The following is a 13,007-nucleotide window of genomic DNA, read 5'->3' on the forward strand; positions in this document are numbered from 1 at the left end:
TTGGTGAGTCTAAGCTCTCTTATGACTTCACACAATGCTATCTTGCAGGAAACTGATTTTTTTTAGTTATAAAATTTGTTTTTTAAACTGTATAGCCACATTATATTTGAAGTTATATATTCAAGTAAAAATGTGATCCTTAAGCTTCCTGGACTCTTAATATCATCAAATATTAGAGTTGGAAGATACAGGTTATCTGTTCAGTACAACCTATACTTGAGCAAAGATGTCATCTACATCATAGGGGTCAAACATGCAGCTTGTAGCCAAATGCAGCCCATAATATTTCCTAAAACAGCCAAACTAGATTAAAATATAATTAGGAAATATTTAAATAAATAAATAAAAATATAACAAATCAGATATAAATATTTGATTTTCTAAATCAGTATTGCCTATAGGAATCCTTAATTTAGTGATTCCTCCTTCAATTTGTTTGAACACCACTACTATACAATATTCTGATAAATAGTCATAGCCTCTGTTTGAAGACTTCCACTAAAGGGGATCATATTGCCATTCAAACAAATCTAATTGTTGGGATGTTTTATCTACTTAGAATTTAAATCAGCTACTTTGCAGCTTTAACCAGTTTTTCATAACTTCTCTCTCAAAATAAGTATAGCTCTTCTTCAACATGATAGCATCTCCTTCCTTCTCTTCTCCCTCCTCCTTTTTCATCCTCTTCTTTCCTTCCCCCTTCTCCTTTCTTATTTTTCTTGTTTTTTTTCTCTTTTCCCTCCTTCCCTTCTTTCTTTCTTTCTTCCCTTCATTCCTCTGTCTCCCTTCCTTCTTTCCATATCAATAGTCATGCTTCTCTTCCAACTCTGAAAAAAAATAATAAGCAGAAATAAAGAAAAATAAAACTCTAACAACAGATTCCTGCATTGACCATGGCTAAAAATATGTCCAGTTCTGCATATTGTGTCTACCACTTCTCTGTCAGAAGATGAGTAGCATACTTTATCATCAGTTTTCTGGAATTAGTGGTTTATCATTTCATTGAACACAATTTAAAAAAATAATAATAAATTTTTTATTTTCAAAATACATGCAAAGATAGTTTTCAACATCCACCCTTGCAAAACCTTGTATTTCATATTTTTCTCCCTCCCTTCCCCCCACCTCCTCCTCTAGACAGCAAGTAATCTAATATATGTTAAACGTGTGCAATTCTTTTATACATATTTCCACAATTATCATGCTACACAAGAAAAATCAGATCAGGGGCAGCTAGGTGGCGCAGTGGATAGAGCATCAGCCTTGAATTCAGGAGGACCCGAGTTCAAATCTGGTCTCAGACACTTAACACTTCCTAGCTGTGTGACCCTGGGCAAGTCACTTAACCCCAGCCTCAGGAAAAAAAAAAAAAAAAAAAAAAGAAAAATCAGATCAAAGGAAAAAAAATAAGAAACAAAAAGCAAGCAAACAACAACAAAAAAGGTGAAAATACTATGTTGTGATCCACATGCAATTTCCATAGCTCTATTTCTAGATTCAGATGCCTCTCTCCATCACAAGTCTATTGGAATTGTCCTGAATCAATTCATTGTTGAAAAGAGCCATTTCCATCAGACTTGATCATTGCATAATTTTGTCATTGATGTATATAATGTTCTCTTGGTTCTACTCACTACACTTAGTATTAATTGAACATAATTCTTTTTTTTTGTCATTTTTTTTTTATTTTTACAAAAATTTTATGCATAGGTAATTTTCCAGCATTGACAAATTGCAAAACCTTTTGTTTCAACTTTTCCCCTCCCTCCCCCCACCCCTTCTCCCAGATGGCAGGTTGACCAATACATGTTAAATATGTTAAAATATAAGTTAAATACAATATATGTATACATGTCCAAACAGTTATTTTTCTGTACAAAACTAATCGGAGTTTAAAACAGTGTACAATTAGCCTGTGAAGGAAGTCAAAAATGTAGGCAGACAAAAATATAGGGATTGGGAATTCTATGTAGTGGTTCATAGTCAACTCCCAGAGTTCTTTTGCCTGGGTATAGCTGGTTCTGTTCATTATTTCTCTATTGGAACTGATTTGGTTCATCTCATTGTTGGAGAGGGATTCGTCCATCAGAATTGATCATCATATAATATTGTTGTTGAAGTATTAATGATCTCGTGGTCCTGCTCATTTCACTCAGCATCAGTTCATGCAAGTCTCTCCAGGTCTTTCTGAAGTCATCTTGTTGGTCATTTCTTACAGAACAATAACATTCCATAATATTCATATACCATAATTTATTCAGCCATTCTTCAGCTGATGGGCATCCACTCAGTTTCCAGTTTCTGGCTACTACAAAGAAGGCTGCCACAAACATTCTTGCACATACAGGTCCTTTTCCCTTCTTTAAGATCTCTTTGGGTTATAAGCCCAGTAGTAATGCTGCTGGATCAAAGGGTATGTACAGTTTGTTAACTCTTTGAGCACAGTTCCAAATTGCTCTCCAAAATGGCTGGATGTATTACAATTCCACCAACAATGTATCAGTGTCCCAATTTTCCCATATCCCCTCCAACATTCTGCATTATCTTTCCCTGTCATTCTAGCCAATCTGACAGGTGTGTAGTGGTATCTCAGAGTTGTCTTAATCTGCATTTCTTTGATTAATAATGACTTGCAGCAACTTTTCATATGGCTAGAAATAGTAATTAAACATAATTCTTAAGTCTTTCAAAGTTCTTTTTCTTTACAATACTATTGTAAAACTTGTTTTCGTGGTTTTGTTCACTTCATTTGGTCTCAGTTTACTACATGTCTTCCTAGGCTTCTTTGTCAAACAATCCTTTTCATCATTCTTATGGGACAATAATATACTATTATATACTAGAACTTGTTTATTTAAACATTTGTAAATCTTATTCTTTGAAAGCACTTTATCATTTGTAAACTCTCTTAGTTTCTACTTTTTTTTTTTTTTTTTTTTTTTTTGGCTAGGGGAAAAAAAAAACTGTTAAAAACATTCTTTCCTTTTCTTTTTCTTTGATCTCTATGTGAATTAAGCCTAGTAGTAGTATTGCTATACACTATCAAAAGTATGTACAATCTAGTTAACTTTTAGACATACTTCCAAGTTGTTTTCTAGAATATTTGGATCAATTCAAAGTTCCACCAAAGACTGTGTTTATGTGACTGTTTTCACAATATCTTTTTTGATTCTGACTCTTTTGTGTTGTATGCCATCCATTTTGCTTGAGAACATTTGTAAACAGCATAATTAAGGACAGAGCCTTTCAATGCTCCATCTCCCTTCAAGTATATATCAGTCCATTAATATCTACTTTTTGGCACAGTCATGCAACCAATTTTAAATCTCCTTAATCTGTGTTGTCTTCTCTCTCTGTATGTCTTATCTATAAGGATAATATCAGAGATTATGTTAGCAACTTTGCTCAAACTTGGATATAATTAGCATTTCATTAATATAACAACTGAGTAATTATCCAAAAAAAGGAAATTAGGTTTGCATGACATGATTTATTCCTTATAATAAGGCCTTGTTAGCTTACTAAATAGCATTTCCCTTTTTAAATCTTTACAAACATTCTGTAGTTGACAATAAACATGAATATGGCATTTTAATGTTTATAAAATATATTCATTATAATGGAATATTATTGTTCTATAAGAAACAATCAGCAGGATCCTTTCAGAAAGGCTTGGAGAGACACGAACTGATGCTAAGTGAAGTGAGAGAATATTGTACACAGCAACAAAATTATTATATGATGATCAATTTTGATGTACATGACTTTTCAACAGCAAGTTGATTCAGGCTAGTTCCATGGTCTTGTGATGAAGAGAGCCATCTGCACCCAGAGAGAATACTGTGGGGACTACATGTAGCTCACAACATAGTATTTCACTTTTTTGTTGTTGTTTGCTTTTTTCTTTCTCATTATTTTTCCTTTTTGATCTGATTTTTCTTGTGTAGCATGATAAATGTAGTAATATATATAAAAGAATCGCACATGTTTGATATATATTGGGTATCTTGCTGTTTAGGGGAGGAGGCAGGGGGAAGAGAGGGAGAAAATTTGGAACACAAGGTTTTGCAAGGGTTAATGTTGAAAACTATATGCATCAGTGTTGAAAAATAAAAAGCTTTATTAAAAACATGTTCATTTAATATTAAATACATTCTAGAATTTTGCCAGGAATAGAGGTCATTTTTTTTTGGCCTAGAGTTTTCAGTGTCTACTTTTTTTTTTTTTGGAAATTTAGATTATTAACATTTCCCAGTCCTGTAATACCTCACTCATTCTACATGGTCTTTCAAAGATCCCTAAGTTTAAAAAAAAAATTTTGTGGCTTAAAATCAAATCTTCTGGTTTCTATCTCCTTTCATTCTCCCTCCACTAACTACTTTGACACATCATTTTGACAGTGTCATATCCCAGTTACATGGAGATCAGGCATTAAAAAGAAATAACTCCATCATGCAAACACAATTTGGAAAGTTACATTTTGTTATTATTTTAACATTATATATAGTTGTAGACCCTAAAAAGTGTACCAAAGAATGGTCTCTTTGTTAAATTGATAGAAATACAAATTTGTTGAATTCACAATAGCAAATTAGAGCAGCTCTAAGCTGGCAGGTAATATATAAAAGCCAATGTTATAATGTTAATTAACACAAGTTTCTGCCTGTATATTCATCTAAAATGTATTGATACTATTAAAAAGATTCTCAGTAATCATGGAATGAACCCAAGTTGATTGAGGAAAATAGGAATACAGTTTGCAATAATTTGATCAAATTCAGGAAACTAGTACCTCTTGGGATAAAATTACAAAGGTAACAATTGAAAAGTGATTGGCAGCGTATGAGTATAACTCACCCTTTTATTATTCAAGAGAATGAGGAAAAGTACAAATATATATATATTCAGGATGCTTGATGCTTGACATCATATAGCTTATGTATTAGAGAAGGTAAATTAGCTCGGTAACTATAGATAATTAAAAACATTTACCCGTGTACCCTCCAAATATTTCATTTTTATTGAGTTCAATACTAGTTGAATACTACTTTTAGAAGCAGAGTCAGTTGTGTCATATAGTGATTTCAAATTTATTAGCAACATTGTAAATGTGATCAAAATATTAAGAAAACATCGATTAGACCTGTATTTTTTTTTTTTTTGCACTTTTAAAGTGACTTATTTTTTGCTTTTTTTTTCTTTTAAAGCAAGTAGTATATTGACCAATATATATCAATAGGGTTATAACACAAAAATTGAGAAGTACTTTTAGCTATGTCAGTTTCTGGTTAGTCTCTTATTGGAATTTAGTCATCCACATTTATAAGGAGGATTGGCAAATTGGGGAGAAACATGGATAGAATAATATAAATTGGGGGAGTGTGGGAAAAAAATTACATGTCAGCTTTATGGATAGGGAAAGAATTCATAACTAAACAAAAGATAGGAAGGTCCATGGGAGATAAAATGGATAATTTTGTTTACATTAAATTTAAAAGTTTTTGCAAACAAGTAAAAACCATGCAGCAAAAATTTAAAAAAAAAAAAAACTTGAAAGGGGGGAAGATTTTGCCACAAGTTTCTCTGATAAAAGCTCTCATTTCTCAACTATATAAAAAACTGAGCCAGTATAAAAATAAAAACCTTTCCCCAATTGACACTTTGTCAAAGATATGAATGAGCAATTTTAGTAGAAAGGAATGAAAGGTATCAACAGCAGTTATATGGAAAAATATTCTAAATCATTATTATTTAGAGAAATCAAGATAACATCTCACACCCATCAGAATGGCTAATAGGATAGAGAAATAAAATGACAAGTGCTGTAGAAGATTTGGAAAAATAGGTACATTAGTCTACTACTGATGAAGCTGTGAAGTAGTCTAGCATTCTGGAAAATAATTTAGAAGTATGAACAAAGGGCTACAATAAACATGTGTATAATAAGCATTTGACTCAGCAATACCACTTCTAGATCTGTATCTGAAAGGAAAAAGAATTCTTTGTATAAAAACATTTATAGCAGTTCTTTTTGTGGTGGCAAATAATTGGAAACTGAGGAAATTTTCTCATCATTTGGAGAATGGTCAAATCAGTTATGATATATGAAAGTGATGGGATATCTTTGTGCTTTAAGAAAAAATGAAGGGGATGGTTTCAGAAAGATTCTTTTTTTTTTTTTTTTTTTTTTTAAATCACTGGCTCAAAACTCTAAATAAAGGTTTCTTAACTTTTTTCAAGGCAGTAATGTGAAACCTATGGACCCTTTCTCAGCATAATGATTTTTTTACTTACACTCATAATTACAGGAAGTGCTAAATTTCAATTAGAGTTTAGTAAAAATAAAACATATATTTTTTATTTTTTATTCAAGTTCATGGATCCTAAATAAATCTGATTAGTAGACCATAGGTAAGAGTCCTTGCTCTATGTAGAAGTAAAGGAGTTCTATAGAAGGAATTCTTTAAAAACTACTGCCTATAACCTCTCAGGACTAATCTTATGCTTGCAGTGCTTTAGGGGATTCTTTAAAGCTTTAACTGATTAGTGGGATAGAATAGTATTCTGTGTCTCAGACTATATCTGGCATTGTTGTTTCCCTTGTTTATAGGACTCTGTGAAGAGGCCCCAACCCAAAAAACAGAAGCGACTTACTTGGCCAATCAGCCATCTTCCTTTGAAAGCCAAGTGGTATCTGTGTATGAGCACAGGGTAATTCTGAGGCTACTTTTATGGGCTGCAAATCTCATTCCTCATCATGATACTTAGCAACTAGGATACAGACTGGGACTATAAATGCTAAGATCCCTGCTAACTTCCAAGAGCTGGTACACACCCCAGTCTTTGAAGCCTTTCAAACTTTAAATCCTTTCTTTACTTTGGGGCTTTCTAGGAGAAAGAAGAGACTGGAAAAGCAAGATGAGAATGAAAGGCTAAAAAGAGACTTGTCTGCTTAGAGCACTTTTGTTAAGTGCTCTGAGGGTTCACAAAATGCTTTTAATTGCAGAATTTAAAGCACTAAGAGCATGCCCATTTTCTCTCTTCCATCTCAAATGTTTGTTCTTCTGCCTTAGATTCTACCTGGTAACTGCAGGTAAGCAGCAGCTCCATAGTTCAGAACAGCAGATTTTGCTGTTTAGAGCTTGTGTGTACTTCATTGTTTTCTGTCTTCTTACCTTTACTGCAATTCGGGTTAGTCAGTAAAGTATTTTAGTTTGGGATTATTCAGTGTCTGGGAAGACAACTTCAAATTCTTTTCTTTTTCTAATGCAAATGTCAACAAAATAACCATTTCTGTGTCCCAAATTTTATTGATAAGAATTTAAAGATTTTTTAGGATAATCCAATTTTATATACACACACACACACACACACACACACACACACACACACACACACATACACACATATATATAAACTTTTTGAAAGGAGATCTCAGAGCAAAGTATTTGAACATATATTAGAAATGTTGGTTAAGTTGCTTAAATAAGTGCTTAAATTAGCCAAGTATTTAATTTGCAAGTATGCTATATAGATATTTTGAAATAGACAGTCTTAACTTTAAGCAACTGTTAGGCTTTTGGTTTCATGTATTTTTTCTTTTCTTTTCAGAATATGAGTGATGCTATGGCAATTCTGCACAAACTACAGACAGGTCTGGATGTAAATGTGAAATTTACTGGTGTCCGAACATTTGAATATACACCTGAGTGCATTGTGTTTGATCTTCTTGATATTCCATTGTACCATGGATGGTTAGTGGACCCTCAGGTAAGCAGAACAATCTAAAATGCAATCAGAAGTTTGATAATGGCAGAAATCATACCTAGCTAAACAGGATTAGAGAAGTCTACATGGAGGAGTTAGCATCTAATTTGAGCTATAAGGCAAAGAATGGTTTTTTTATCTCGGAGAGATGGTGATAGAGAGGATATGTTTATTCCAAGATGGGTGAGTGTAAGAGCAGTTCATTTTGGTAGTAACATTGAATATATGAGAAGACTTTGAAAGGCAGCTTAATAGACTAGGGATGGGAGGGATGTGGAGCTAGAAGAATTATGCGTGCAATAAATTAACAAATATTTATGGTCAGTTGTGAGGGATATGGTCTCTGATGACCCATTGAAGCTTTAAAATTCTGATTCTCTGAAAAATATATTGGAGGGGGAAAAATCTGATATAGGAATACCAGTTAGGGTACAATTAAAATAGTTCTGGTGAGAGGTGAGGGGTCCTTCAATTTGAGGACTACATTTTAGAGTTTTATGGTACAGTATATAAATGTTGTCAGATTTACCTTGGGTTATATAGGCATTTTTATATAGTCTTTAATACCACCAATACAACATTTTCACATGAGGAAAGGAAAGAAATAGAATTCATGTACTCTGTTATAACTCCTTATGTAACCTAGTGAAAAGAAACCATATTCACTTACGTGTTTTAGACATTATAGTTGGTTTGGAAGCTAAATATGAAATTTGAACTAGTATCTGTGTCAGTTTAGAGACTTGACTGATATAATAAAGTATGTTATAGTTGCCAAATATAGCAAATGACTTCTATGTTATAGTAATTTTGCCATACTGGATTGTTGAATTGTGAAGGCAGAAACATAATTTAGAAATAAGAGTAATATAAAGCTAAATTTAATGTTAAACTTTCATATTTTTCTAGATACCTGGGATATGTTTAAAAGTTTCTGTTAGGCATTTATTAATCAGAATCAATCTATGTTCTCAGCTGATAACTTCAATTCTTCCTTTACTAAGAAATTCTATTTTATTCAGCTTGAATTTTCTCAACCTAAAGTTTTGTTTTTCCAAGAATCAAAGATTCCCTGTTTTCCCCCCTTTTTTTCAAGTGCTTCCTTAATATAGTATTAGCTTGTTATTAATTCAAATATTGAATTTAACTCATTTTCCACAGTTGTCTCCTCTTACCAATATAGTTCATCTCTTTTAGTTTTTAAAAAAATTATCAAGTTTTAAAATTAGGTATTATTAATACTGATATATTAAAATATAACACAAAATTATAAATCTATTAATAAAAATATTATGAATATAGAAAAATAGAAAAAATTGTTAAGCTTATTTTTATATATACCTTGGGAGGCAGCTAGTTGGTATAGTATGTGTATATATATATATATATATATATATATATATATATATATATATATATATATATATATATACACACACACATACATACTATACTGAGGACTTTTGTCCTCAGACACTATATACATACTATACTGAGGACTTTTGTCCTCAGACACTTAACATTTTCTGGCTGTGTGACCCTGGGCAAGTCACATAACCCCAATTGCCTCAGACGAGGCGGGGGAGAAATCTACATTGGTTGTCATTGGGCTATTATAATGATTATTGTGCCATATTATGTTATACACAAAATGCACAACTTCTGAAGTTTTAAATCCTAGCAATTAGAGTAGGCAAAACAAAGCTCACTTAACTATTGCTAATGAGAATTGATGTGAGTGCAACTGTAGTACATATATTATACCAATGAAATCTATAATAATATAGAATCCCATGTTATGTTAACATTTTGATAAACCTTGTTTTTGCAATAATTGTGCCAATATACTTTTCAATAATATTACTTAAATGTATACAGTGCCTGGCCATTTATTTTCAGATGAAAATTTATATTAAAACCAAAAAATCTTTCTAACTTGTACTAATTAATAGGTTAAAACTATTCCACAAATCATTTAGTTATAATAACTACTTATACCAGTAAGCTCAGTTTTGTAAAAATTGACATTGTGAAATCTGAAACCTTTGTGCCAAAACAATGACTTACTTGAGTTGAATAGGATTTGGCAGGAATATTAAGAAGTCTTTTTAATAAGAGATGATAAATGTGAAGATCTTGGTTATTGAATAAAGTTTTTATCTTTCCTCAAAAAAAAAATTTAAAGCTTCTGTATGCTTTGCAGATTTCATTCCTTGCCAGCTTGAAAAATCTACTCCTACCTCGTCATTCTTTTTCTAACATGAAATGCTTCAAAAATCTTCAGTTTCTTCGACTCTTTACTGACTTGATCTTCACATGGCCTCCATCTCAAAAAAAAAAAAAAAATGTTTAATCATCATGTCTCTTTTTTTCCCTGCCTAATTTCTCCAACCAACAATCTCTCTTCTTTAATTTCATTTCCTCACCATACTTTCTTGCTTTAAATCTATCTGCTTCTATTTCCACCATTGTCATTAAAATATAATGGGAAGTAATAGAAACTAGAGAGCATCTAGAACAGAGGTGTGGTGAATGTCCAGACATTGGGCTGTATAAGACCTGTGAAATTATTTGGTCTGAACCTGTCAAGGCAACTGCAAATGCTGATGAGTTGAAAGCTAGATATAACAACCTCCCACTGCTTGAATTTTTAACTTGACAATTTTTAATGGTCCACAAATGATATTGTAAAATCCAAATGGCCCTTGGCAGAAAAAAAGGTTCCTCATTCCTGATCTAGAGGAAGGCATCCAGCATGATGAAGGACTTCAAATCTATGGCATATTAGAATTAGTTAAAAACAAAAAACAAAAAAACTGGAAAGAGTTTTTCTGGAGAAAAGAAGCGAAAAATCATAGTCATCTTCATGTATTTGCTGGGTTGTCACATGGAAAAGGGATTAAAATGATTCTCTGTACCATTTGGTACAGTCTGTTACTTTTTCTCCTAAATATTTTGTCATCTCTAGATTTTCATAACATTGCTTTTGCCTAGGTGCATAACACTGTACCTTTCCACTGATGGTCTGCCATGCCAGGAATGCTCTCCCTCTTCAGCTCTACCTCTGAATATATTTAGGGTCCTTCAAAATTCAGCCTAAATCCTTCCTTCAGCAACAAGTATTTCCTCATCTACATTAATGCCAGCGTTCTCTCTTGCCTACCTAATTTTTTTTTTTTACTGTTTCATTTCTTTTTTGAGGAGGGCAAAGGAGGAGGCAGTCAGGATTAAGTGCTACTTAAGTGCTACTAAATGCTGATGCTAGGTTTGAACTCAGGTCTTCCTGATTCCAGGGCTAATATTCTATCCACTGCACCACCCAGCTGCCCCTCACCACTTATTTTTGTCAGTCTCTTTTTTCTGATCTTCCTTCAAATTATAACTATAACATTTATCATGGATGATGTTCCTCAAGGATCTATCCTGGAATTCCCCTTCTTCCTCTGTACTATCTTTCTCGATGATCCTCAGCTTCCATGAGTTCAATTATCATGTTTATACAGGTAGTTATTAAGTCTGTATATGTAGCCCTAGTCTCTCTTCTCAACTAGATTTCCATATTTTGGACATCTCAAACTAGGTATTCCACATGCATTTCAAATTTAAAATTTTGTAAACAAATCTCATTATCTTTCCCTCCAAATCATCCACTATCAGCAACTTTCCCATTATTGTCTAGAACATCACTATTTTCTTGGTCACTCTTACTCACAACCTCAATGTCATCCTTGACACTTTAATCATATTCATGCCACATATCCAATGTATAGCTACATTTTATTATCTCTATCTTTACATCTTATATCTATATATATCTATATAGATATAGATATAGATATTCTATCATACATTTAGCACCCTCCTACTGGTTCACTTCACTTTTTGCCTGGACTACTATTATTATAGTCTTTGCTTATGTTTCCTGGCCTTTGTTCATCTGTATCTCAGACTCAGTAGGTTCAAAACAACTTATCTTTCTCCCATTTTCTCTACATTCTTTCCATCTTTCTTGTTCTTCCAGTTACCCTGCCTCACAACTTCAATGTCATACTCAAATTCCACACATTCTTTGTCAAGCCTTGTCATTTCTAACTTTATGTTTTTTAATATGTTCCCTTCTCTCTAACCTCAAAACTAATATCTTCTTACAGACACTTATCACCTCTTCCTGGACTATTGCAGTCTCTGCTTTCTATGTTCCATCTTTCACTGAGCTGTCAAAGTCGTTTTCCTAAAGGACAGATTTGACTCCTGCTGTCTCTAGGATCAAATATAAAATACTATGTTTGGCTTTTAAAGTTCATCCTAAATTGACTTTTTCCTACCTTTCTGGGCTTTTTACATCTTACTGTCTGTTCTACATGAACTCATGATATTGTCCTCCTTATTCTTTCTCATACACAAAACTGTCTTTCCACTTTTATCTTTCCACTGGTGGTCTGCCATGCCTGGAATGTTCTCCTTCTTCATCTCTGCCTCTGAATATCTCTGGGGTCCTTCAAAACTCAGCCTAAATCCTCCCTTCTGCAACATTTCCTCATCTACTTTAATGTCAGTGCTTTCCCACTGGATTAACTACAGTTTTATGCATATACTTGTGCATATTTAAAAAGTGTGTGTGTGTGTGTGTGTGTGTGTGTGTGTGTGTGTGTGTTTGTGTGTGATCTTCCCAATTGATGTAAGTTAATTCACTAAAATTCTGTGATTCTCTGAATTCTTATCAATGAAGTCACTAGATCAAAAAGTAACAAGTTTTATCTACTACCAGATACTGTGCTAAATGCTAAGTTTCTATGACTTTTTTTTTTGGTATATATATATATTCATTCAATAGAGAAAACATCAGTTTTTCAGTTATCTGCACTTTCTCTTAGTATTTCTGCCATAGTCAAATGAGTTGTTACATGCCATATAGCCTCCCTTCTAGAAAATAAGGTAAAGGAGCAGAAAGGTTACCTCTCCATTCTAAATATTATCAGCAAGAATGGACTGATAATTAGAAGGGAGGTGGAAAACAGCATCAGAGGAGAATCTGTGTGAAGGCAAAGAAGAAAATTAAGTTGATGGGGTACTGGTAAACCAGATCTGTGTCAGAAGGTTGGAATGTGGATAAATGTGATGTAGAGAAGGAAGATGGATCGATGAATATTTAAAGTTGAATCATAATTTTGAGACTTTTCCTAAAGAGGAGGAAAAGCTTCCTCTAGTAATGATGATATAGATCTGCAGATACTATTAGA

The 13,007-nt window shown here is 32.9% G+C and overlaps 1 protein-coding gene across 2 annotated transcripts in view; it reads left to right on the plus strand.

Annotated features, from left to right (window-relative positions):
* The window catches only part of MINDY2 (MINDY lysine 48 deubiquitinase 2), a 114,881-nt gene that overhangs the window by 59,546 nt on the left and 42,328 nt on the right, over positions 1-13,007 (plus strand). For both annotated transcript variants that reach the window (XM_074294633.1, XM_074294634.1), the window contains exon 4: positions 7,612-7,770. In XM_074294633.1, coding sequence (XP_074150734.1) covers positions 7,612-7,770 — 159 coding nt within the window. The remainder of the gene's footprint in view (positions 1-7,611; positions 7,771-13,007) is intronic.

This window comes from Sminthopsis crassicaudata, chromosome 2 (genome assembly GCF_048593235.1).
Source record: "Sminthopsis crassicaudata isolate SCR6 chromosome 2, ASM4859323v1, whole genome shotgun sequence".
Lineage (NCBI taxonomy): Eukaryota > Metazoa > Chordata > Mammalia > Dasyuromorphia > Dasyuridae > Sminthopsis > Sminthopsis crassicaudata.